Source organism: Typopeltis vanoorti, chromosome 4, assembly GCF_054136105.1.
Source record: "Typopeltis vanoorti isolate ZY-2024b chromosome 4, IOZ_Tvanoo_1.0, whole genome shotgun sequence".
Lineage (NCBI taxonomy): Eukaryota > Metazoa > Arthropoda > Arachnida > Uropygi > Thelyphonidae > Typopeltis > Typopeltis vanoorti.
In genome coordinates this window covers 94,479,752-94,507,206 of record NC_143552.1, presented here as the reverse complement: position 1 = coordinate 94,507,206, position 27,455 = coordinate 94,479,752, and the positions used below count along the sequence as shown (strand labels likewise).

At 35.9% G+C, this 27,455-nt stretch overlaps 1 protein-coding gene across 1 annotated transcript in view; it reads right to left on the bottom strand.

Annotated features, from left to right (window-relative positions):
- The window catches only part of LOC150107504 (protein FAM91A1), a 228,540-nt gene that overhangs the window by 114,261 nt on the left and 86,824 nt on the right, over window positions 1-27,455 (bottom strand). The window contains exons 8-9 of the mRNA XM_090391353.1: window positions 12,395-12,457; window positions 7,916-8,022 (exon numbers count right to left, since the gene is read on the bottom strand). Of these exons, the coding sequence (XP_090247479.1) occupies window positions 7,916-8,022; window positions 12,395-12,457 (170 nt within the window). The remainder of the gene's footprint in view (window positions 1-7,915; window positions 8,023-12,394; window positions 12,458-27,455) is intronic.

Here is a 27,455-nt window from a genome sequence, read left to right as displayed (position 1 = left end):
GTAGGATTCTATCAAAACAACATGAACGCATACAATTTACTATTGAAATTGAAAATCAGAACTCGCTCCTGTTCCTGGATACACTGGTCACATGCCTTCCTTCAGGCAGTCTATCCTTCACGGTTTACTGCAAACCGCCACATACTGGCCAATATGTGCATGCTAACTCATATCACACTCGTCGCAAAAATTTGGAGTCATTAATTAAAAACAGAGCTATAACAATTTGCTCTAATCAACAAGAATTAAAAATTATTAGCAACACATTCATAAATAATGGCTATAACAAAAATACTATTAATAAAGTTCTTCATAAAACTTCATCGAAAAAGAATATAGATTACAGTAAAACCATAGCGATCACATACATTAAAGGGTTATCAGAAAAAATCAATAGAATCTTACATCATTATAATCTTAATGCCACTCTTAAACACCTATAAAATTAAAAAACATATTCAACTCCTCTAAGGATCCTCTCCTCCCATTGGCACATCCTGGAGTTTATTGCATCTACTGCACCTGTAACTTACCTTATATTGGTGAAATTGGACGTAGAATCCCTATACGTAAAAAAGAACACAAAAGACACATTTAAATATAACAATTTTAGTGAAGCATACATATCCATAGGGATATGAGCCTGCCTGCAGCACACAGAGAGTGGGTAAATTAATCACTCAGCCAACCAGGGAAGCATATTAAAAGTAAAGTTACAACAGGTTCAAATAACAGGTCTATAATTTCAACTGTAATATAATAGTAATCATCAGAAGCAAGTGTAGCACAGGGAACAAAAGTTGATTACATGATTTATTTAAAACATTTTGAATAAATTAATCATACTAATAGCCTGTTACTAATGGAGTAAAAAAATTAATGTTAAGAATCAAGGATGGTAATGATCAGAATGAATACACAAGAACAGTAATGTACAGACTGGAGATGACACTATTTTAGATAAATAAAATAAGTTAATTAAAGTGGACACATAATAGCACCTTCCAAAGGACAGTAGGTAATTGAAATTGAAAAAATTGAAGACAATTTTCAAAAGGACCTGAGTCTAACAAATTCTGTCAAAGATGCAAGGGCTTTTGAATGCAGGTCTTATATAAGGCGACAATGCTTTTACCATCCCCACTACAAAACAGACGGAACAGTTACCATAATACATGCTATTTATTATTGGTACTAGACAGATACTTGTCATGTCCTTACAAGACTGATTTCTCATCTAACCTGCAAAAATATGACCTATATGATGCCCTGTAAAACTAAGCATGTTAGACAGCTGTGTTTACAGACACAAGCCAAAATTAGAATTAATGATGATGTTTACAAATACACAGATAACATTAAACATTAAAATTAAAAATGTAAATAAAACAAAATGCTATTAAGGAATTAATATTTACGAACACTTCTGTTACTAAATCTTGGTTTTTTTAACTACTAAAATAGTAGTTTCAAAATCCAGTCACTTTTGAGCCAAAGAACAACTTTTTAAGTTATAGTCTGCATAACATATCACAGAGGCTACTGAATAATCAGTGAGTAGATCAGAATATACTGGGACACACACCACATATAGATAATAGCAGAGTCAAGCAAATCAAGTATACACTATCCCCAATAATTGTAGGGACATCCCTGTTATTTGAAGATATGGAACATTCCAGGTTTGTTAATAACATAAAAAAAATGGTGTACAGATAGTAGGAAACAGTATTTCATCATAGCAGTTGAATACAGGTGGTATGGCAATATGACGTGAACTCAGCGACTTTGAGAGAGGTGTCACATTGGTGACATGTCCATATGTGCCAATGCTGCTCAACTGGAGCATCCAAAATCAACGGATGGCGATGTGATCAACAAATGGAGATGTTCTGGCATCAGCAGTGCAGGAAAACACCCAGAGCAGCTGCCAAAAATGACTGACAGCGACAAGAGGGTGTTAAAGCAGGTGGCACACAAAAACCAATTACAATTGCCACAGACCATCCGTGATGAGTTACGGTGTTATAGTATGCCCACAGATTCGAGACCCTTCGACACTTCTGCGCATGTCAACAGGAGGAGAATCCATTCCAATAATAGGGTAATCAGTCCGTATTGTGGGATGAGTTGTTTATTATTACACGTTGGAAAATTAACTTCTCTTTTATGATCACTGTAGTTAACTATGTTGCTTGTATAACAGTCGGAAAATTTTACCTATAAAGCACGTGATTTAGCGTGTTGGCGACCAATTCGTACGTCCTTCATTACTTTCTCCCCTTCAGTATGAATCGACTATTCTTGGCAAATCGCCAAGCAGAGATCTACAAACTGTGGGCAAACTATACTAGTGCTCAACACCACAGTGAGCACTAATACTGTATAAAAAGAACTCCATTTACTGGATTTCCATGGAAGAGCAGTGGCACACAAGCCAAACATCACAACAAACTAGGCGGCTCATCTCTGGCTTCGTGCCAGGAGCATGTGAACTGGACAACTGAACAGTGGAAAATGGTACTCTGGAACGATGAATCAAGATTCATCTGTTTCCAGTTTGATGGCAAGGTGTGGAGGCAGCCTGGTGAACACATTACCACAGTGTGTTGTACCCACAATAGAGTTTGGTGGTGAAGGAGTAATGGTATAGGGTGCATTCAACTGGTTTAGAGTGGGACCACTGGTCATTGTCTGTGGTTCCATGAAGGTAGATCAGTACCTCGATATTCTGGATAATCAGGTACTGCCTACATGGTGGAGTTTTTATGGAATGGACCCATGTTACTATCAAGACGACATTGTCCCATGCCACAAAGCTGGAACTGTTATGGAATGGTATGAAAAGATGGGTGTTAAACGACTGCCCTGGCCTGTGCAGAATCCTGACCTCAACCAGATCGAAGACCTGTAGGAAGGAAAATTGAAGTGACAATTGGAGTCCAGAGTAGCACGTCCTCTATCTGTAACTGAACTCAGTACTGCTTTGATGGAGGAATGGAGACAAATTTCCCTGATGTCTGCCGCACATTAGTGGAAAGCCTCCCTCAAAGGGTGCAAGAGATTATCAAAGCCAAAGGTGGACATACCCAATATTAGGGTTTGCCTGCTGGTATCAATTGTAAATTGCTAAAGTGTCCAGACAATTATTGGTAGATAGTGTACATACTAAATTAGTGAATTACATAATTTATCCAATTTCTATATAAATCATGCAGTCATTTTTCATGATTACATACAGTATGCCAATACCAGAAGACATCAATTAGCACTTGGCTGGCTGAGTAGTTGGTATATTCACTCTCCAACCAACCTGATGTGAATTCGAATCCCACCATAGGCTTTGACTGTCCTCAGGTGGGATATGAATTTCACTGCCCAGTATGAACATCGCACTGTTTATTGGAGGTCTCAAGTGGCTTGAAGAAAGTTCATAGATTATGTGAGGGAAAAAAAATTAAAAATATATACAAAAATTAGGTCACTTAGGATATCTAAACGACTTGTAGAAGGTCTCCAAATGGCCTTTTAAGGAATCTGAGAAATGACCAGGGATTCCAACATAATGTACAATCCTCACCTTCTAGTGGTGCACACAGTTAGTAGAGTCTACTTATATACTAAATTAATGAGATGACAATTTAGGATTTACCCAAACTGTATTCTTACTGGGTTAAAGTAAAACTAAATGACGATACAAAATTATAGAGTTTCGTGTCAGCTGGGTCATTATCTGGTTAAACAAGGACCCAACTGTTTTTATCAGAAAAACAGGGTAAACAAAAGTCAGCTACTTTTGTTTATGAGACTGCCCCAAATTTGGGAAGCTTGCATCTTGAGAACTTCAGCCCAAAAGTCAAGACAACCCAATATAGCCTGCTGGGGGGGGGGGGCACCTTTAGGACTCTAGGAACAGTGTTAGTTTTCTCTCTTCTGCCTCATTTGCTTTTGTAGTGCCTGCGTGCACGTGTCATAGTTGTATGTTCCCATGAAGATGGTGATGTGACATTGCCGAAATATAGGAAGTATTTATTAAAGTTTCTTTTAATTAATATTCCAGTATACATTGTAAATTCCTGAAATAATTTAATAGTCATGTGGTGTTGTTACACTTTCTGGACATCCTTCATGTGGATCATCTTCAAGGCTAGTACGGCCACATTTAACTCAGCATCCCATTTCTTAGTTGTCGAAAATAAAGGAGAAGAGTGCCCATAAAATTTTATGAACTTGGAATGAATTTCTTTTGGCTTAACCTTCTTTTACAAAGAATTCTATAACCACATGATACTCAATTTTATCCATTTCAAGAGATATAGACAGCACTTTTGCTTCAGATAGCTGTATAAAACAAACTACTTGATAGAATTGCTTACAATTTCACATGAATGCTTATGACAGATGTACCAACTTAGAAAAATAAATAAATCTTGCCGATAGGGTTGCCATCTATGGTCGAGGCCAAGAGCTTTTCAGACCACCTTCATATATGCTCTTAAAATGCAAGCCTCATATAATGGTATAACCAAGTGAAAAAACTTTCAACATCTTTCTCTAATCCAAAGTATTTTAGTAATAAGGTGTGACACGTTTTGGCTACTTGTATATAGAAATATGACTTCTAGGTTTTGCTCTCACTGATGAGACCTCAGTAAAAGGTCGAAACCAGTCTGGGTAGTGGCCCTTTGCAGCATTATACATGTCAGTAAGAATAAGTGTGTTGCATTATGGGATACTGATGTGAAGTCATTAGCCTCTACATACAATAATTCAGTTGTGAAATGACTTCATGCACAAACTTTGTTTGCTTACACTTGGATAAAGGATGAAACTAATAATATAATTTCTTGGCATCTTTAATTTATCTTGGAGTAATGTTTATGCAATGGTATTCATTGCATTGAATCTCCTATCAGACTGAAGCGTCTCACCCTCTTTCCTCTCCCCTATAACCCTGCAGAGCTGAGACTTAGATTGAACGACTTCATCCGATGCAATGCCAATTCTCTTGTACATTCATGTAGTACACGGGCTTACATGCCATCCAGTCCTACTGCTGTGTTCATGATGATATTTTTTCAGTATGCTGAATACCTCCTATTCATCTACCTCAATTTTGATAAGTAAGGATAAGTGTGTTTTTGCAGTCACATCAGTAACTGCAAAATCTCCACCTGGATGATACACCTTTGCAAAATGATCACTCAGCAACTCAACTATTTCTTTTGCATCCATCACCTTCCTACCATAGTCATTTTCCCTCTTACCTGCTAAATAACAAAAAAAATCTTTTGGGGTTACTCTGGCCTGCTTAGCTAATTTTCTTTCTTAATCTAATTTGGCCTTTCCTACCATACTAATCATCCTTCTTGCTTACACTTTGTACTGCTCATGAGTATGCTGATCACCTTTTTCTTTATATTTCCTCCATAATGTTTTCTTTTTTTGCAGCTCTTGCCTTTTATCTGTACTCAACCACTTAATCTCCACTTGGTTTATCTTCCTGTCCTTGGATATACAGTCTGATACTGCTTCTCTTAAACAATCCCTGACCACTTCCCATGCACTACTAACATTCATTCCTTGTAGCATCTCAAGCCATGGTACTGCTCCAAGATGCCTCCTTAGTCTACCATAATTACCAGCTTTATAGTTCAACAAACCCTTTCTTGAGAGAGAATTCTGCATTTGGTAACTTCCCAGAACAAGACTGCAAGGTCACTCTCCCCAATTGGAGGCTGAGTGTCTATCTTGGTTATGGATGCTATCAGATCCAACACTCTCATACCCCTGGGTCCCTCTATATTTCACATAATTATCTCTTAGCAATTGTGTAAATTCCACTTCCATCATGCAATGCCCCTTTCCTTCCTCCAATCTATGGGGACATAGATTGGAGGAAGATTTAATTAAATCCCCATAATTAAAGTTTTTCGTAATAGAATGTTTGGCCTGCAATGATGCTAATCTGCCAATACATGGTATCTACATCTTCCTGTGGACCCCCGGTCTGTAGCAGTAACCAACAATATAGTTTATCCAATTGGCCTCTATCTCACTCCAGACAGTCTCAAATGAACCATCTCTCCAGACCTCAAATCCCCTTTAACTTTTGATTTTGTTGGTCGTAATTCTTCAGCTATCATCATCAATACTCCACCTCCTGTCCTATTCCCTCTATCTTCCCTGAAAATGCAATCCCCTTTACATTCTATCCTTGTAATGATATCATTTTCTGTCAACTAGGTCTCACTGATGTCTGTAATTCTGGGTCAAGTTGAGCTGACCAATACCAAAAACTCCTTTCCTTTATTCCTGATCCTTCTGGCATTTGTGTACATGCATTTCAACATCCTCCTATACCCAACAATTACCCTTGCATAATGTCATTACCAACCTATTCAAATCAGAAATTTGTGAATTGTATTCTGTATTGCATAATCATTTCTGTACATACTCTCATTTATCACAGGGGGTAGCAGACACATGTAACAACATCTAACTCCAAAACCATTTAAATGTGGTTTGTCAGGCATATATGAGTTCTTTTGTCCATCAAATTCACTCTATAAATTAATAAACTGCACACCGTGTCTCCTGCACAATATTCTCATTGACTTATAATCATGGCCCTTTTTTTTTTTTTTCAAACTCTCTCCTATCAGACTGAAGCAACAGACTTATAATTTTACTTCCTTACTCTTCATTTCCACTTATTTCAACAACTGATGGAAGTTACCAATTATATATTTGGTTTAATCCTTTATCCAAGCGTAAGCAAGCAAAGTTTATGCCAAGTATTTTCAGGACTGGGGCAACTCGTGGTAAAGGTGGTATAAGTTCTAATCACTTGCCTTAGTATCCCCATAATACAAAGCACATCTTCTTGCAGACATGTATATTGCCTTTTATATTGCCTTGTTTAGGGTCACTACCTAAACCGGTTTTGACCTTTATTGAAGTCTCATCAGTGGGAGCCAGGCCCAGAGGTGGTGATACTAAGGTGGAAGTAATGCAGAGGTCATATCACCATATATCAGTTACCAAAAGATGTCAACACCTTATTATTAAAATTCTCTGGAGATTAGAGATAGTTGATGGAAGTGTTTTCACTTGACTATGCTACCAATTATATATTTGGTTTAATCCTTTATCCAAGTGTAAGCAAACAAAGTTTGCATCTGAAGTATTTTCAGGACTGGGGCAAATCGTGGTAAAAGTGTTATAAATTCTGATCATTTGCCTTATGCTTGTCTTTCAACAACTCTTTCATATCTTCTTTCATTGCATAGTTCTCTCCCTTCATTTCATTTGTTCCTGTCATAACAATTATCTCTTTCACTTTTCTTCTTCTGCAAACTAACAGCTTCACTAACATCCTTGATTTTTGCACCTGTTTACAATTTTGATTTACAATACCTTCTCCTTATTTCCAGTTTCTTGGACTTTCATACTTTCTGAATTCACTTTTTCTTTCATTCTTCTGCCTGCTATACCACACAACAATCATTTCTCCAGTCGCTCTAGCTTTGTTCTGTGAAAGACATAACGCAACCGGTATTTCACTTCTTACTGTCCATGTCACTAATACTTTTGTATTAGTGACAATCATGCACCAAATTCCTAACCATACTGCTTTTTCAACTATTTATTATTTAGACATTTTTTATGCAATACAAATCCTCATTAATGGATATTATGGAAAAAACTTCACGTACGTGCACATGCGAGTCTTATTATTTAACCCTTAGTTTTTTTTAAAAAAAAATACTCCAGCAGCTCAAAAAAAATCTTTGCTTTTCAACCAATAATGAATTATTTTAATTTGCACTACTTATTTTTTATTAATAGATTCTTTATATTTTGATCTGAGCAATGAACTATTATAAAATGATACAATTTCAAAATTACTTACTTCAGCTACACTTGTATGCTCATCAATAGACACAAATATTTTGTATAACAGTGTTTCAAAATAATCTCCTAAAACACGGTTCATAACAAAGCCTTCCAAGGGTGGCACTGTATATTAAAAAAATAAATGCAAAAATTAACTGCATATATAAGAGGGTGATGTACATAAGATAAGCATATATAATAATTAACCTGCATATAAAAGATAAGGTAATGTTAATTACCATTATCCAGAGGACTGATCTATTTATGTGCTAAGATTTTTTGCATGCACAGTTTATTTATGAGATTTTCACATAATGAAATTAAGTTTTATTAGCTATGTAAAAATATAAAACTAAGATTTCATTAAAAATAAAAAAAAGTAATTTATACAGCAGTCTGACAAGTATAAGTACTCACAAATCCACTGGTGCAAAGTAATAGTATACCGCTTTAAAAAATAGCTTTGTTGTATGTTCAGTTCATTAATTTCCAAATAATTTGAAATCATATCGTATTAACATGGGTTGCTTCTGAGTCAAAGTGGAAGGAGACCTTCACATAACCAATAAGAAACATGGAAAATTGACTGGGCTTCTGACCTTTATGTTAAACCCTCACATATCCATATTCACTGATGCTGGATCAACAAGTATGGGCTGAAAATTTGGGACTAAGATGACTATTCTATAATGGCTGAAAATATGTAAAACAATCAGATATTATGCTGATTTACCTCTCCCCCTACTGTTTTTGTCAGATTGTGGTTGCATTGTTCATAGGACCACAGCAAATAGTGAAAAGTATTAGAAACAGTATCAACAGAATTTCAAGACATGTACCATCAATTGAAAAGAAATAAAATTAATATCTCTCTCTCTGGAGAAATACACAAATGAATTGTCAACATATTTGATTTTGCTGAAACTAAAAATACTAAAACAGATGACTTCAAAATAATAACTATAAGTTATTATCAGGCAGTAGTAATCAGAGGATTGTGGAGACACACAAATTCTTGAATTTCTAAGTGGAAAATTTATATGTGCCTATGTCATTAATAAGGGTAAAAGAGGGAAAGATTAAGAAAGAAGTCATTAATAAAATCTGTGTGGTTAGCAGGGTGGCTATGCATTTTGCAACCATATGCCTGGGAAAGGAGTGTCCTGGTTCGATTCCCGTCGCTGATGTGAGAAGCTTAGGATCTTTCTCAAACGTAGCCAAGTTAGCCAGTCTTGGGCGTAGACTGCAGGATTTTTCTCCCCATTTATCTGAGGTTTTCCTTCTGCAAGCAAACTAGCCTTGAGAACATAACACCTCTACAGACATAGGATACACCGGGAGGCATAGGGCCAACCACCTTATCCTCATATAACAGTTGCAATTATAAGGAATAGAAATCCTCAACACAATAAAGGTAAAAGAGGGAGAGATTAAGAAAGAAGTCATTAATAAGATTTTAGTAATGTAACAATATAACATGCACAAATTTACACGAAGATTTTCCATCATTCCATAATTTCCTCAATTTCGATATGATAAAATTATCTTTTAATTTCATAAATAACATTGCATTTAAAAAACAATGCAGAATAAAAATCAGAAAAACATATTGCACTTATTGCACTAAGTAACAAAAATGTTAACAGAATTTGAGAAATATAGTGAAATATTAACAGAACTTAAATTGTGAAATATAGAGAATAATTATGGATATATTAATCAAAATGAATTCAAGATAAATTATAATGTAGGAGAATTAATTTTTCAGCATTTTTTGGAGCATACATCTAGTTGCTTCATAAGTATTTCCAACTTCTGAAAAAAACTTTCAAGGAATACACTGGTAACTCCTGCAAAAAGAAATTTTCTGAGAAAAATTGTGATGCAGAATAAGTTTACTCATTAGTCTTGGAAACCCTTCTATTTGAATGGTCCCACAAGATAAGGGGAGACTTTTTCTTGATTATGTCACATGTCTAACAAGAATTTTTCTGTTTTGGCCAGCCAAATACCAAATCTTTCTTCTGATTCAGCCAAAACTGAATATCTGAAAAATATGCTGAAGCAGCCGAATACCGAAACAAAACCAAATATATTCAGTGTATCCTTAGATTTTACTGTAAATTTTATAATCTGTATTTAATAAACTTATTCCTCTGGAATTTCCACAATCATCTGTCTCCTTTCTTAAATATATACATATATATATAATCTTAACTTTGGACCAATCTGATGGAATCTCACATTTCCTCCAACAGTTATTAATTTTAAGAATCTGATGTAAATATTCTCCACTATGTTTCTAAAGCTCTGTATTTATGCCATCTAATCCAACTGATTTTCTATTTTTTTGATACCTTTATTACTTCTTTTAGTTATTCTAATCTAATTGGTTCTACGATTTCTTCATTATTATTTTCTGTTATTAAATGTGAGTCATACCACAGATTCTTATAATGTTCTATCCATTGTCTCTCTTGCATTACGATGATCTGTGCTGTATCTCTTGTAATATTTCTTATTATAATTTCATGTTATTATAGTCGACTATGATATGAGGGATGACAATGGTTTTGTTCTTACATTGAAATTCTTTCATCTGAAAGGAATGAACTGTTGCAAGTATAGTCACATACTTTATTATTTCATTTCATATCACAAGGAAATCACTGCATAACTATAACTAAAATAACCAAAACAACAACTCTATGTAACATAAGACAAATAATGAATAGCTTCACAGCCATGTCCCACCCATGCATCAATGCCAAAAACAAAAATAAATATACTAGTGTCAAAAGATAAAGACAAATTACAATTTTACCCTATGTGAAAAAATTTTCATGACTACAGCTAAATGTGGACACAAATTTATTGCCAGCATACTAATAAATTATATTACACAATAAAATGTGTTATAAATTTTGTACAAATTAAATTGCAATAGGTTTTTGGCAAAATTTGCAAATTTCCTAAGGACATAGTTAAGGAATTAATGTACAGTGCTTACAGAAAACTATGCAAAGAAACATTTCAGTACAGAATATGCCCACCCCGAACTGCGATGCAGCTCTCACAATGGCATACCACTTCGCACCAAGTGATTCAGGAGTTCTTGAGGCAAACTGAACCACTCCTCCTTCAGATCAAGGATAAGGCCTTGTTCGGGCAGCAATGCATCTCCATATTGGGTGTCTCAAATGTGTTCCACGGGGTTGAGATATCGGGAGCATGCTGGCCCTCGATTCGATTAATATTCTCAGTCTCCAGAAGTATCTCTACTGCACATGTATGATATGGCATAGCACTGTCATTTATAAAAGTGAATTCTTCACCTACAGCACTACTAAACAATCTAACACTATGTTGAAGAACTTCGTTGCAATATCGTTCACCAGTCATATTCCCTTTTTCCAGCACTTGTAGCTAGCTAGGTGCATCCATTTAGCATAATGCCTCCCTACACCATAACCTCAGCACTGCCATATCTATCCCTTTCAAGAACGTCGTCATGAAGGTAAGCAGTACTAAAACAACTCTCATCTGTAAAGAGTTCATTAGCACATTGGTGTCTTGTCCAATTTTTATGGATACACTACCACTGAAAACTTGCTCTATGATGAGCAGTAGAAAGAGAGATGCAGACTACAGTTTGCATCTCTTTATCCAGAGAGATGTCTGCCACAGTTTGTCGAGATTTTCACGTACCTGTGCCTGAAATGGAGCCGACTTACAAGCTGACTTGCCACTGAGATGTATCGATTACATTTTGCTGAAAACCAAACATCTGTCTTCATGCTCTGTGGTAGAGAAAGAGTGACCTAGAAAATGCCTGGAACATATGCCACTGGTTTGAAATGCAGCCCAGAACCTGTATACAATGCTATGTGAGATTCCAAACTCTCTCTGGCAATATCAGCAATATCAGCCTTCGTCAAGCTTTCCAACAATTCTTTCCAACATGAAATCATTTAGAGGATGTCTTTGAGACATTACAAGACATCCAAGTTTATAACTCTATTCCTTCATGAAAAGAGCTTCCTTAACATAACCTTTTAACCTTCATTCTGTTGAGTACTACCAAGTGACCCCTTTGGATGCAATTCAAAAATTTGAATGTGTACCTACTTTCTACTCAAAATCATTGGTTATACAAATTGCCACAAAACTGATTCGTCTGAATTTGCCATTGATCATCAGAAATAGTTTTCATCCTTAGGTTTTGGGCACCAGTGTAAATGGGATCATATGAGTATTTCCATTTAAATTTTGGAAATTAAGAAAAAATACAAGATCCATGAGTAAACTTGGGGAAATTAGTTTTTGTCATGGGCATATCAAAATATATTCAAGCAAATTTGTAATGACTAATGAGCTAACAGACAAATAATAATAATTTTTAAATTAGGATACAGGATGATGAGTGATGAATATTCTGTAATATACAAGCATAAATAATTTTGTTAGAATATACTTACAAAAAACAATGACTTACCAACAATATAATCTTCATCTTCAATTGGAACATCTAAATATATTAAGCCTTTACGGTACAAACCTGGAAAAATCCAATATTTTTTTATTAAAAAAAGCTAATAAATATTTTTATTCATGTTAAACATTTTTTCATAATATAAAATGAATAGCAAAGTAATGCAGTAGTACTACAATTTCAGATACATGATTTAATGGCTTAGTCTTGTAAAATTCTAATCTTCCTTTGAGACATGAGCATTAAGCTTTAGAAATCTGATTTCCTATTAATCTGTAACAATAACAGACAATTACACTGAAAAATGGGCTGTTTGCAATTCAACCAACTGTTTCTTGAGATACCAATAAACTCCATAAGTGCTGTCTAGGACTAAACTTTGGAAATCTTAAAACATTTGGAAATGATGTTCAGGACACCAGAATATGGATGACAGAGTTCAGAAGTCTAGTCAGTTTGTAGTAACCCAATCCTATGCTTACACTTTCATATTAGCAGATATGTAGATAAAATATATAGAGGAGGAACCTAAGAGCAAACTAATATGGCAAGAGGTCGAGATGTGGCATTCTAATTATACTTCATACACTTTTTGCCAATGATCCATCTCAGTATATTGTGATGATATTTGCTCTTTAGATAATCTAGAAAACAATGTTCAACAGATTTCTTTTATATGGCAACATATAAACTCTCATTCACATCTGGCATCATAAGAATGCCAAGAAAGATAATCTTACTTAATCAAATGTTTGGATCAGAAGAAACAGTAACACAGCTAAAGAAATGAGGCATAGAAATCACTGAAATAATTCATATTGGTATGGAAAATTTACTTTCATTTTACTTTTAAATTCTTATCCTTATTGTCTTATCTCTTATTTTGCACTAGAATAGTTCTATTGTACCCTTATCCACAAAAACAAAAGTATCTTGACTCCTCATTTTAACTCTAATTCTTGAATTCATTCCCTGTAAATTTTCTCTTATTGCACTGATATTGCAACATTCAATGTCCACTTGGGTTTTTTCACCAGAAAGAGATGAAAAGATGCAGAAATCGAAAGTGAAAAAAATCGAAAGAATGAATGATGGTGAAAGTTGGATGCATGTTGGACTGAAAGTACAGAAACAAAGAAAGATGAATGAGAGTGAAAGTGAGAAGAATGATAGCGAAAGTTGGATGTTGGACCAACTTTTGCTATCATTAGTACGGAAACAAAGAAGGATGAATGAGAGTGAAAGTGAGAAGAAGGGGTCGAGAGTTAGAAAGATTGAACGATAGAGAGAATGTGTTGCGATATTCGGAAGTTGAATTGGATTGGATGAGGCAAGAAATGAAATTAAGAGAATTCAGGTCAAAACTATTAAAATAAATCATGATGGCATGAAAGAGTTAACGAAAGATGAACGGGTGGTGTTGTATGGCGACTCCATTATTAAAGGTGTGCTATAGGATAGAATGCACACGGTATTTTTTCCAGGCGGTAAAATGAGTAGAGTGATTGAGGCATTGAATATGAGGTGGGAGCGAGCAAAAGAGTTAATAGTATTAATTGGTACGAATGATTTGAGAGAGGACAAAAAGTGTGTCGGAATAGATATCAGGAGGCTGCTTGGAAGGATAAAAGAGAATAGTGCGACAGGAAGGGTAGTCAGTGTGTTGCCTAGGTATGACTGTAGTGAAATGAGGCAGAGAGCAAGGATTATGAATGATATGCTGGCTGAAATGTGTGAGGAGATGGGAGTACGGTTTGTTAATGTGTGGAATGAGTTTGAGGGATGAAGTGAGCTATATGGGAGCGATGGACTGCATTTGAGTGGTTATGGTGTAAGTCGCTTGGGGAGACTGCTGGTGGAAGGTAGAGAATGAATAGAGAGAATGAATCAGATTGAGAGGGGAGTGATGTGGAAGAGCAGGAGAGTAAGCAGGAGAGATTGAAGAGGTGGATATCAATGGGGAACTGAGTGGTAGGAGTATAGAAAATGAGAGAATGAGTGTGCAAGAGGAGCAGGGGAAACGGGGAGGCTCAGGGTGGACAGGGATACACAGCGTGAGAAAGGTGGATGCTTCAAGAGGAGGTGAGAGCATGTGTAGGCAGGAAAGGAATGGGATGACCATGGATCAAGAGGAAACAGTTGGAATTGAAAAGGGTTCTAAAATGAAGAAGCAGAAAGGGAAACGGCACCAGTCTAGCATGGAGAGATCATATCGAGTGAGTGGTATCAGTGGAACTAGCTGTAGATCCATAAATAAGCTGTTGTGTTTGTATACAAATGCTAGAAGTATAAGAAACAAGGCAGATGAAATGGTTGCACTAATTGCATCTGTTCACCCAAAGATTGTCGGAATAAGTGAGACATGGTTGGAAGAGGATGACATCCTGACAGGAATAGAGATGGAAGGGTATGATGTGTTTCGTGAGAATAGAAAGGGGTAAAAAGGGAGAGGGGGTGCTATTGATGATAGAGAAAGAGTTATGTCCATACAAAGTAGAGATGCAAGACGGAAATAGTGCCAGTGGTTTTGAGGCAGTATGGTGTGAGATAAAGGTGAATGGAATCAAATACTTGGTGGGATGTTGTTATAGACCTGGTAAGGTGGTGATAGTGAAATGTACAGTCAAATAAGCCAAGCAAATAAGAAAAGGGTGATCATTATGGGTGATTTTAATTATGGAAATATAGACTGGAATGAAGAGATAGCAACAGGAAGTAAAGAAAATGAGTTTCTTGAGTTTTTGAGGGATAACTACCTCAGACAGCATGTAACAGAGGGAACACGAGGATTAAGGGTCTTGGATTTGGTCATCTAATCAGAGGATGTAATTATAAATGAGGTGTCAAATCATCCACCAATTGGTGAGAGTGACCATGAGGTGATTACCTGGGTGGTTGCCAGCAGTGCGAGGACCCCTGTGAGAAAAGGGTATATGTGGAACTACAAGGGGTGTGGGGGGGGTGATTATGAAGAGCTCAGGAGACAGCTTGCAGGTATAGCGTGGAATGAGGAGTTAGCTGGAAAAGAGATCAATGCAGCTTGGGGGATTTTCAAAAACTATCTAGTAGATGCAATGTCTAAATGTATTCCAAGAGTGAAAAGTTAAATAAGGTAGGTGTGAAATGGATGAATAAAGAGATTAAGTGTGCACTACAGAGAAAAAGGGCATTGTGGAGGCAGCATAAGAGAAGCGGAAATAACCAATTTCATGAGGTCTACAAAGACCAGGCAAGGAGGGTGACTTGGTTGGTGAGAGTAACCAAAGAGAGGTATGAACAGCAGTTAGCTAATGAAGCCAAAAAGAATCCTAGGGAGTTCTTTCGATATGTAGCCAGCAAAAGAAAGAATGATTATGGAAAGATGACATTGATTGGAGAAAATGGTATAAAGACAGCTGTTGCAGAATGTGCTGGAGATACTTAATGAGCAGTTCATAAAGATTTTTCAATCTTGTGAATGTGACTTCATGGAGAGATTGAGAGCTGTTGATGATGGGGAGGAGAGACTGACTGTAAGTAAGCAAGAGGTGTTTGGGGAGTTGAGTAAAGAATAAGACTATAGGCTTATCTATGTGTCAGGTGTTGTGGTTAAAGTTGTTGGAGAAGCTTGTGAGAACTAGGATCCAGAGTTGGGTTAACAACAATGGTATTATCTTTGATGGACAGCATGGATTTGCTAAAGAGAGGTCATGTTTTAGTAATCTACTTATTACAATAAAGTGACTGCTTCCTTGGACAGAGGAGAAGGATACACAGTAATATACTTCGATATCCCAAAGGTTTTTGATAGAGTACCTCATGATAAGTTGACAGTCAAACTACAGCAGATGGGGTTGGATATTAGATTAGTGCATTGGATTGAAGACTGGCTATCTGATAGGTATCAACAAGTTGTGTATGGAGGTGTGATATCCAGGAAAAGGAAAGTCACTAGTGGAGTGCCTCAGGGATCTGTTTTAGGGCCATTACTATTTAACTTGTATATTAATGATATTGGCGAAGATTTGGATGGAGATATTCAGTTGTTTGCAGATGATGCAAAGTTGGGACGAACCATAAAGAGTAGTGAAGATGTTGTGGCCTTACAAGAAGACTTGAATAAATTGAGTGATTGGGCACAGAAATGGGAAAGCGAGTTCAATGTTGCAAAATGTAAGGTTTTAAAATTTGGAAAACAAAGATGGGATGCAGAATTTATGCATGGTGAGAATATATTGTTGGAGGTAGAGGAAATAAGAAATCTGGGGGTGATAGTGGATAAGGATCTAAAATTTAGGGGACACATCGCCAAAATTGTGAAGACAACACAAAGGCTTCTGGGAATGATGCAGAGGGTACTGACGTGTAGAAGTAGGGAGATTCTTGTTCCGTTGTATAAGGCTTTGATTAGGCCACACATGGATTATTGTGCCCAGATTTGGTCACTAGGTTTTCAGAAGGATGAAGAGATGTTGGAAAGGGTCCAAAGGAGACTGACTAAGGTAGTTTCTGAGCTCTGGAATGTCGAGTATGAGGAAAGATTGAGAAGATGTAATTTGCAGAGTTTGGTGGACAGGAGGAAGAGGGGAGATATGATAGAGACCAACAAGTTGGTAAGGGGGTGTTATAGGATCAATGGTGGAGAAGTTCTACAGAGAGGGTAGTGGAAGATCAGGGGAGAACCAGAGGTCATCCCTGGAAACTGTTATAAAGAGGGTGTGAGTAGGGGAGTGAGAGGCAGGTTTTTTTCGTGCAGAGTTGTGAACGATTGGAATGCCTTGCCTGAGAGTGTGGTGTCTGCAAGGAGTTTGAGTGTGTTTAAGACACGGTATGATAAGATGTGTGTGTGTGTGAGAGAGAGAGAGAGAGAGAGAGATAAAAGGACCTCCCAGATGAGTCTTTGACTCCATGAAGTCTCTTGGGGTAATAATAATAAAATAATAATAAATAATAAAAAAGAATCTTGTCCAAAATGAATACCAAAAAATTTCCTTGTCATGATGACAATTCTCTGAATGTGCAAAATGTTTGTGCTACAGAGTTGAATTCCGATTCTGTATCACCTCTTAATACTCTTCTATTGCATTATACAGAGATCATTTTGTTAAATTCTGTTTAATACTCCTCTATGATCAGAGGAGTACTTAACAAAAGTATAAGAAAATCATGTTTCTCTTGTGCAAAAATTTATGTATTAGTCATGCCATATGGATGCAAAAAGGTAAGGTGAAAGAACTAATTACCATGATTGGATCAAATGATCTGAGAAGTGAAAAATATTCTATGAGGGAGGATGTGGAGGAGTTATTTGATGAAGCAGAAATGAAGAGCAAGAAGGTAAAGATTATAAGTCTCTTGTCACACTATGATAGAGGAGGACAATGAGAAATGGTGTTGTCAATATGCAGGCTATGCAGAATATGTAGGATTTGTTGACCTATGGTCTGAGTTTGATAGAAAGAAGGAATGTATAATGGCAATGAACTGTGCAATGAACAGTTTTGGTGGTAGCAGTCTGGAGAGAGCTTTGTTCACTGAGCAAGCAGAAGGCCAAATTCAGGAAAATTTAAGCAATTAGGATGGATGCAGGTGAGGTGTGAGGGCACCCATGAGGCAAGTGTGTGTGAGAATGACCAAGTGCAGAATTTAGTCTCTCAAACCAAAATATTGAAGAGGATGGTCTATTCAGGAAAAAGATGCTGTAGTTTCTATATACTAATGCCAAAAGATATCAGGAACAAGAGGAGGAGGGGAGTTTTTGGCATTGGTTAGTGCAACCTTGCCAAAAGTTATAAGAATTAGTAAGATTTGGCTAACAGCAGATGATGTAGTTACAAGGACAGAATATGAAAGATTTAGTATTTTCAGGGAAGAAAGAGAAGAGGAAGGGGAGGAACAGGAAACTTCCTCATTTGCTTATGCTGTTGTCAGTGCATGTGGCAAACAGTAAAAAAAATTTCATTTCTGGATGTGGAGGGGACAGATTCTTAATATTCTTCAAAAGGTAGCAAGAAGTAATTCATGTTCTTCTTAGAAAAATAATCAATTTTACCTGTTTCAGTCTCAACACCTCACCTCATTCAGAATAAAGGCATTTAAACCTATAACATATTAGTACTGAGGAGGGCTAAGGAATATTTTTTATTTTTTTATTTTATTCATTTTTTAAAATATTTATATATATATATATATATATATTTTTTTTTTTTTACATAATCTAGAAATCTCATTCTAGAGACCAAATATGAAACTTTTTCAAGCCACTTCAAATCACTAAATATGAGAAATTGTTCAACAAGCTCTGAATGCTCTGTCATGGTCAGGGCCATATGAAGACAACTGATGTCTTCAGTTGCATGCCTCAACAATTTCCTTATACAAATTCAGATGCAACTTTTTAGTTGATGGCAAGGATTTCTTCAAAGAGATCTTTGGAATCAGACTAGACAAGCTCCACCACATCTTCCAATTTCTCCCTAAGGATGAGATTTGCACCAAGCTGTGGCAGTTCTTCAATTTCTTTCTTTTGTTGTCATTGGTATTTAGTGGGTTTGAATTCTTCAAACTCAGGCACAATTTGTGGCCACAAATTTTTCCATGCTGCTGACAAAGATTTCTGAATCCCATTCTCACATCTTTTGCCAATATTATCTAGAACATGCTATAACTCTTCAGAATTCTTTTTAACGTTGGCTTGTTTTCTCCAATTGCCTTGAACATTTGAACATGAGCTTATAATAGTTCACTTTCACAACTGCAATGATGCTGGTCCCATGGTTTGAATCAATGAGATAGTGTTTAAAGCAAAAGCTTCATTTTTATAAATCCTATCTGATACTCAGGATCTATGCTGATGCATCACTGACAAACAGAACAATCTGCCTCACCAAAGTTCTTGGTTTGAAGATATTATTACTATCGATGCCATACAACAATTCACAACTAATATTGAAAATTTTCACAGGTCATCAATGCCCTTTGATTATTACTCTTAAAAATCACTCTGGGTCGAGACAATCAAATTCATCAATGGTTTCAATGTTCTTGGAATGATAGATAAGGAGTGGCTTCATTCTGAATTCCTGTAAGGTATTCAATCCCAATATCAATATTAGCCAACCTTTTAATGCCTTGTGTTCTGGATGCTTATATTCGTCATTCATAATGGATGTTCTTTTGGTCTTTTGCACCAAAACTTTTTTTTTTTTTTTTTCAGAAGAGACTAATAATAAATATCTTGCCAGAAATGATTTGTGAGAAAGTGCAGATCATATTTTCTCACAAATCATTTCTGGCAAGATATTATTTTCATCTCTCTCTGTCTCCAAAACATTTGTTTCTTTTCAAGAGGCAATAAAAATAATTTCCTTAGTTTAACATCTTTTCTTGGAACTTTGTGCATGCTTTGCAATCTTAAAGTATTTGTGCTTACTGATGGTAATATTGTTCACAGTTGATCATGGTATGTTAAATTAATGTGCAACAATAATCAGTCACATATTCACATCTATCAGCTATACCAAGTTTCACATTCAAATCTGCAAACATATTAAGTGAACTACTTTTGCTTTTCATTGAAGCAAGATATGCAAGCTTTTTTTTTTTGGTAAGCAGACAATCAATTCCTAAAATTATACTGAATGATAAAGCTTGCTTTTAATAATAAAAACTATTCAAATGTTCCAAAATTGCAAAAACCTGCACATTTATTTCTTCTCTTTGAGTGCAATTCTTGACAGAGTGTTATGCATGATGCTTGACCATAGAATGCTTTATTATCTTCTCAAAAATTAATTCAGCTGACACTCATTTTGCAAACCACTTCAGCAGTATCTTTTCAACAAGCAGTAAAATTTCCTCCCTAAGCTCAAGCACCTTTATGGAGTTTTGCAAATTTGATGAAAAGATACTGCTACAGCTGACCTTGATGCACATCATTTGTACTCTAGTTCCAACCTTCTCGACTGAAAATACTTGTACCACTGAATGTTTTACAGCACCTCTTTCACTTTGGTACCACCTGTACAATATAAAGTACAAATATTAAAGATTTATTCTTTCTTTCTGACCATATTTCACCAAATAAAGACATTGGGTGACATTCTGTTCAATGTTTATTTTATGGCATGACAACTCTGAGGTCCAAGTACTTTGCTCCACTATAAGTGCATATTTTTCACTTATAAAGTGTATAAAATTTCACTCATTTGAACTATAAAAAAAAAATATGATCACATGTCTCAAAAAATCCTGGTTAAGTGGATGTGACTGCAATTTTTTTTCATGAATTCCAAAATAACATTTATTTTGGAATCATGGTAATGTAGATGCCATGGTAAACAGTATTTGTGTGAAGTGAACATCCAGTATATTACAAAGTATTGGCTCACTTCTTTCCCTCCCATTCACAATATTTATTATTACTACAAAATGAACAATCTCGTGTATGTCATTACTATAAGAATAAAAAAAAACGTCAAACACAACAAAAGCTATCTGATATAACATGAAAACCAAGGTGTTATAAATTAAAGATGCCAAGAAATTATATTTTTGGTTTAATCCTTTATCCAAACAGATAATGTTTGCATCTGAAGTATTTTCACAACTGGGCTACTTGTATATAGAAGCTAATGACTTGACATCAATTGTCTTAGTATCCCATAATACAAAGCACATATTCTTACAGACATGTATAATGCTATGCATTATGGGAAGGGCCACTACTCATACCAGTTTTGATCTTTATTGAGGATTCATCAGTGGGAGCCAGACCCCCTTCTCTCTCTAAAGAAGTCGTGAAGATACTTCATGTATTGAATAAAGAATTAAACCAAGAATATAACTTCTTGACATCTTTAATGTACAGCATAACAAAGTGAAAAACCTCTCAACAAGAAGGTGTTAAAATACATTCCAATTACAAGTTCTTACCAAGCATTTCATAAATAAGTTCAAAAAGAAAGAATTAAAAGCCACGATATGAACATTATAAGATCAATTTTCTGATGGAAGATAGAGCCAGCTAACATTATTTTTTCTTTCTTTTGTTAATTACTTCTACACTAGAATGTGATCTTGATCATTTATGACTATTAAATTAAAGGAAATATGTTGGTTTCCAATACAGCAAACATCACTAAACTTAAAGAAAAAGAATGATAGAGAAAGAGGCAGAAAATATTTATACCTATTAGATTAACATCCTTAATTCAAACAAATTATGGCTAGCTAGATTAACACAAGGTCTGGTTCAGTCATTACAGAAGACAGCTGACACATTAAAAGGAAAAGTTGGTCCTTGTTGGAGATCTAAACAGCAGACCTCCAACTAGAGAGCCATGTGGTAAGGAGATGATGGCAAGGATAGAAAAATCAAAACTCCATGGCAGACTCAGGAAGTTAAAGAGGCAGTCAAGGAAAAGAAGAAAGCATATCAAAAGTTCTTGGTAAATAAGTAGGTGTGTGCTCTTAGAGATACAGAGAAAAATGTAAGAAAGTGAAGTAGTGTGTAAAACTAACTAAACAAAAGTAATGGGAAGAATGGTAAGAACATTGAAAATAAATATCAGACGGGATCCTCAACAAGAAATATCAGAAAAAACTCAGAAATTGAGGAAAGAATACTATAAAAGGAATTAGAGATGATAAAGGGGGACATGAAAACTGAGAATAAAGATATTCTTGATGTTATGGAGTAATTACTTTAAAAGATTGCTAAATGAAGCAAGCAGTGGCAGCATGATGGAAAAAAACACTCAACAGGAATGCCATCTGGAATATATATCTGTACTTGAAATAGAAAAAGATATCTCAAACCTGCAATGTGAAGTAGACGATATTCAACCAGAAATGCTAAAATATGGAGGTATAAAAGTTTTACAGCGGCTACACTGCATAATTCGGTTGGAGTAGAGCATTCATAGTACTCATCTATTAAAAAAAAAAAAAAAAAAGAATAACATTGAATGTGAGAATTACAGAGAAATTTCTCTACTAAGTGTTCCTAGTAAGATTTATGCAAGTATTCTTGAGAAACAGCTAGGGAAAAATTGTGGAGTAGAAGCTTGGAGAAGAATAAGTTCGGTTTAGGCCAAACAGAGGTTGTCAGGAATTTTCATTTTAAGACAGATCGTTCAGAAATCATGGGAACATAACAAGGTACTGTATTTAAGTCTGGAAAAGGCATATGACAAGGCATCAATAGGAAAGCTGTTCAAAATACTCCAGTTATATGGTGTAAATGGACCATTATATCAAGCAATACATAGTCTTATTTGAGTTGCAAATCATCAGTTAGAATTGAAGGAGATACAGGAAGATGTTTGATAAGTCAGGTGTGCCACAAGGGTGTATATTATCTCCACTTGTATTCATCATCTATATGGATCACATTATGAAGGAAAGAGGTATTAAACATGATATCCAAGTTGGAGATGTTAATCTCAGTTCTTCACTTGATGCAGATGATGTTATACTCCTAAATAAATCCAGAATGTATATTATTATTATTATTTACGGGCTACTCCAGGGACTCCTTAGACTCATCGAGTGAGGCCCTAAACATCATGTCCACACAACTATATGACATTCTCACAGTATCTATCATACCTTGCCTTGAACTCGCTCACTGTCATAGCACCCACAACAGACTCAGGCAGCTTATTCCACTCATTTACCACTCTAAAAGTAAAGAACCCAGCTCTAACACCACTGCTAACCACACTCTTGCCCAGCTTCCATAGGTGTCCCCTAGTTCTCCCACCACCAGTCCTGATCTCAAAAATATCCTCTGAATTAATCTTATAGAATCCTTTTAGCAATTTGAATGTCTCAATCATATCTCCCCTTTTCTGCCTATCAACCAGTTTCTGCAACCCACAAATCTTCAACCTGTTCTCATATGGTTCATTCCATAGACCTGCTATCATCTTAGTCACTCGCCTCTGGATCCTCTCCACCTCCTCCCCATCAAGAAGGAACCGAGGTGACCAAATCTGGGCACAGTAGTCAAGATGAGGTCTTATTAAGGCTCAGTACAGAGGTACAATAACTTGCTTGTCTCTGCTCGTTAAGGTATTTTTCAACAACCAAGTGAGTTGATGAGCTGATTTAGCTACTTTCGCAATGTGACCCCTAAACTTCATCTGCCTATCCACCAACACTCCCAAGTCCCTGGCCTCATCAATCTCTTGGAGTATAGTTCCACCCATGTGGTATACTGCTGCTAATCTTTTCACCCCAAAATGCATAACCTTACATTTTGTCACATTAAATTGATATCCATTCTCCTTAGCCCAGAACTCCAATCTATCTAAGTCATCCTGCAAGACTTTGACATCTTCGGCATTCACTATCGCCCTCCCCAACTTTGCATCATCAGCAAACAAATGAACTGTTCCACTTAGATCTTTCCCTATATTGTTAATGAACAGATTAAACAGCAGTGGTCCAAGAACAGAACCCTGCGGCACACCACTAGTCACAGGCCATCTTTTGGACTCCACTCCTGAATAAACCACTCTTTGATATCTCTCCATCAACCACCCACCTATCCATCTCACCAACCCTATATCCATTCCCATATGTTGTAGTTTACGGATTAGAATTCCATGTGGTATCCTGTCAAACGCCTTTGCCAGGTCCAGCAGTATCACTGTAAACCCACACTAGTTTCTGCAACCCACAAATCTTCAACCTGTTCTCATATGGTTCATTCCATAGACCTGCTATCATCTTAGTCACTCACCTCTGGATCCTTTCCACCTCCTCCCCATCAAGAAGTAACCGCGGTGACCAAATCTGGGCACAGTAGTCAAGATATGCAGGATTCCTTGACCAAATTTAGTAACTGTTGTAATAAATTTGGTGTGAAAATCAACATTAAAAAGACAATGAAAATAGGTAGAAACATTGAAAACATCAACTGCATCTTGAATGGAGAACTTATAGAACAAGAAAAACATTTCAGCTATTTAGGCACAATTTTTGTGAAGATGGCAAATTTAATTTGGAAATAGAGAGCAGCATTAGCAAAGCTGGTATGGTTGGAAGTCAACTGAATAAATTTATATGGAATAAGAACGAAATTAGTCAAAACGCTCAATTAGCTGTATAAAAGACAGTGTTCAAACCAATTTTAACTTATAGATCTGAGAGCTGGGTTAAAAAAAAAAACACTTGACCAAACTGGAGACCACTAGATGTGAGAGTTCTGAGAAAGATTAGAAGAATGAACAGATAGCATCAATGGCAGTATCCTATTACAAATGAGGATATTAAGAAAGAACTTGACATTGTTAGCATTCAGGAATGTGTTAATCTCAGATGGTATGGTCACTTAAGCAGAATGGGAAAGATTAGCAAAGCAAGTATTGTTTGCCAGGTTGGCAGGAAAAAGACCCAGAAGACAAAGATGTAGATGGATTGTAAAAAGTGCCTTACAAGATAAAAATATTATATCTGATAATATTGGAATCTTGACAGATAACAGATTAATTTGGAGAAAACTTGATAGAAAGTTAGCAATAATGTAACATTTTCATGCAGTACTATCATAATATTCTGTACACCACCTGAGGTAAGTCAAGAATTTGATGACAATGACACAAGAAACTGTTCCTGAATTACGAGGGTGGTCTGAAAGGTCCTCTTCATCAGGACAATGCACTTGCCCATAAAGGTGTTTTGGCAATGGGAAAATTAAGGGATCTGCACTATGAATTGTTGGAACATCCACCCTGTTCCCCAGATTTGGCTCCCTCTGACTTCTATCTCTTCCGAAATCTAAAACTCTTCCTCATTGGTCAGCATTTTACTTCAAATCAAGAGGTGATTGCAGCTGTAGAGGGGTATTTTGCAGATCTTACTGAGAGCCTATACAGGAATGGGTTAATGGCACTGGAACATGGCTGGAATAAATGTATTAGTCTTAAGGGAGATTATGTTGAGAAATAAAAATAATTTAAAAATTATAAATTCGTTTTTTCATTGTTAGACCGAGAACTTTTCAGACTACCCTCGTATGTCTTCGTAGAGTGCGTTAATAATTAAGGAGATAAAAAATTCTTCTAACTCTACCTGAGATTGACTAATTTAGTAGCTTTTAGAAAGCCTAAAAATTTACTCTCAATCTTGAGAGTAGTTTTTATGCTAATTTCTTTCAGGGAGTTGGTCATGACTACTTATATGATGTGGTATTAGACTGCCTATCACATGGTTAATGACCTACAGTACAAAACATTGATTCCAGCTGCCTAATGACCTCAATGTGGATCTGATCATGATGTCTAAAATGCACTTTACAATCCATGAAATAATTATCTATACATCTTACAGTATCTTCCCATAGGTGTTTGTTGGGTTGAGATCAGAGAATCTGCTGGTGTCATTCATCATACTGGTTCCTCTGCATGTTCCTCGAATCAATTCCTTCCAGCATGAACTGATGACATGGCACATTATTATCCTGAGGGATTGCCTGGAAACAGTGCCACATGGCAGCATACATGCATGTGATTTGCTATGAGTTGCTATGAGTCCACAATGGTCATGCTTTGGTTAATATGCAACAGGCATCCTAATTCTGACCAGTAAAAGTATTCCTTACCCCCTGGATAGTAGTATAAGAGGTATACCAACTTGTTCACACCATATGTATAGCAATCCATCTGTGTGGTGCAGCAGAACTGCAATTCTTTTAACCAATACACACAGACACACACACACACTCTTAGTTTCCAGGGAAGTTGGAGGAAAAGATGATACTACTGATCCGCAGCTATTCATCACTCCCAAAAAATCAGATGGCAACATCGCCCAATAGCAAATAGCATCACAGTCAGCTTAACTGGTACTACGAAAACAAATGTTTAAGTACAAGCTTTTCAAGTTGATTTATTTTAATTTCTAATTCAAAAATAAATTAGTACTCATCTATATAAAAAAAAAGGAATAGGACTGAATATGAGAATTACAGAAGAATTTCTCTACTGAGTGTTCCTAGTAAGATTTATGCAAGTATTCTTGAGAAACAGCTAAGAAAAATTGTGGAGGGGAACTTTGGAGATGAATAAGTTCAGTTTAGGCCGAACAGAGATTGTCAGGAAAAATTGTGGAGAAGAAGCTTGGAGAAGAATAAGTTCGGTTTAGGATGAACAGAGATTGTCAGGATGAAATTTTCACTTTAAGACAAATAGTTAAGAAATCATGGGAACATAACAAGGATCTGTATTTAAGTTTTGTAGATCTGAAATTAATCCACTTAATTTTGAATTGGAATTAATTCTATATCCTGAAGAATATTAGATAGTAGTTTCATTCTACAGAAACAAGCTGTACAGTAAATTCAACAATAATGTGGGCACATAAATGCACCATACCAACACATTCAGTACAATCAGGGGTCCCTGCAATCCTCATGAGGATATGTAAAACTACACAAGTGTACAAGCCATGTAAATTTTTCATAAAATGTAAATGTTTTTAATAATAACTTGATTTTTTTTATATTTTTATTGCCACTTCTGTGTTTTGTTATTCAAAGAAAATTAATGTACATTTTTATTTAAAATTAAAACTATTTTCTAGGACTAAGTGTGAAATATGCATTCTAGAAAAGCAGCAAATAACACTAGTAAAATACACTAATAAATTATAATGAATTATAATAGCTTTCATTTCTTTGTTATTTATCCATATACAGTAGGAAATTAGCAAATGGCAGTGAAATGAAAACAGTGAATGTTTATATCAAAGAAGCTATGAGAATGCTGATGATGATGTTGTGTAGTCCTAGCCTGAATTAAAATCTTAAATCTCTTTGTTCTGGCATCCAATATAAGCTGCTAGACTAAGAAGAGAGGAGGGGTGAGAAGAATTATACCTTCTTCCTACTATGAAATGCATAAAGGATAGGTTTTCTTTTTCTCAAGTTTTTTTCTTTAAAAAGAGAACCAATACTGAAAGTTAAACTGAAAATATAATGAAGAGCAGGTGAAGGACAATCACTGAGTAATCGCATTGTAGGCAATGAATATATATATATATATAACAAGAATTACTTCATGTGTAGAGTGGTTTGTGT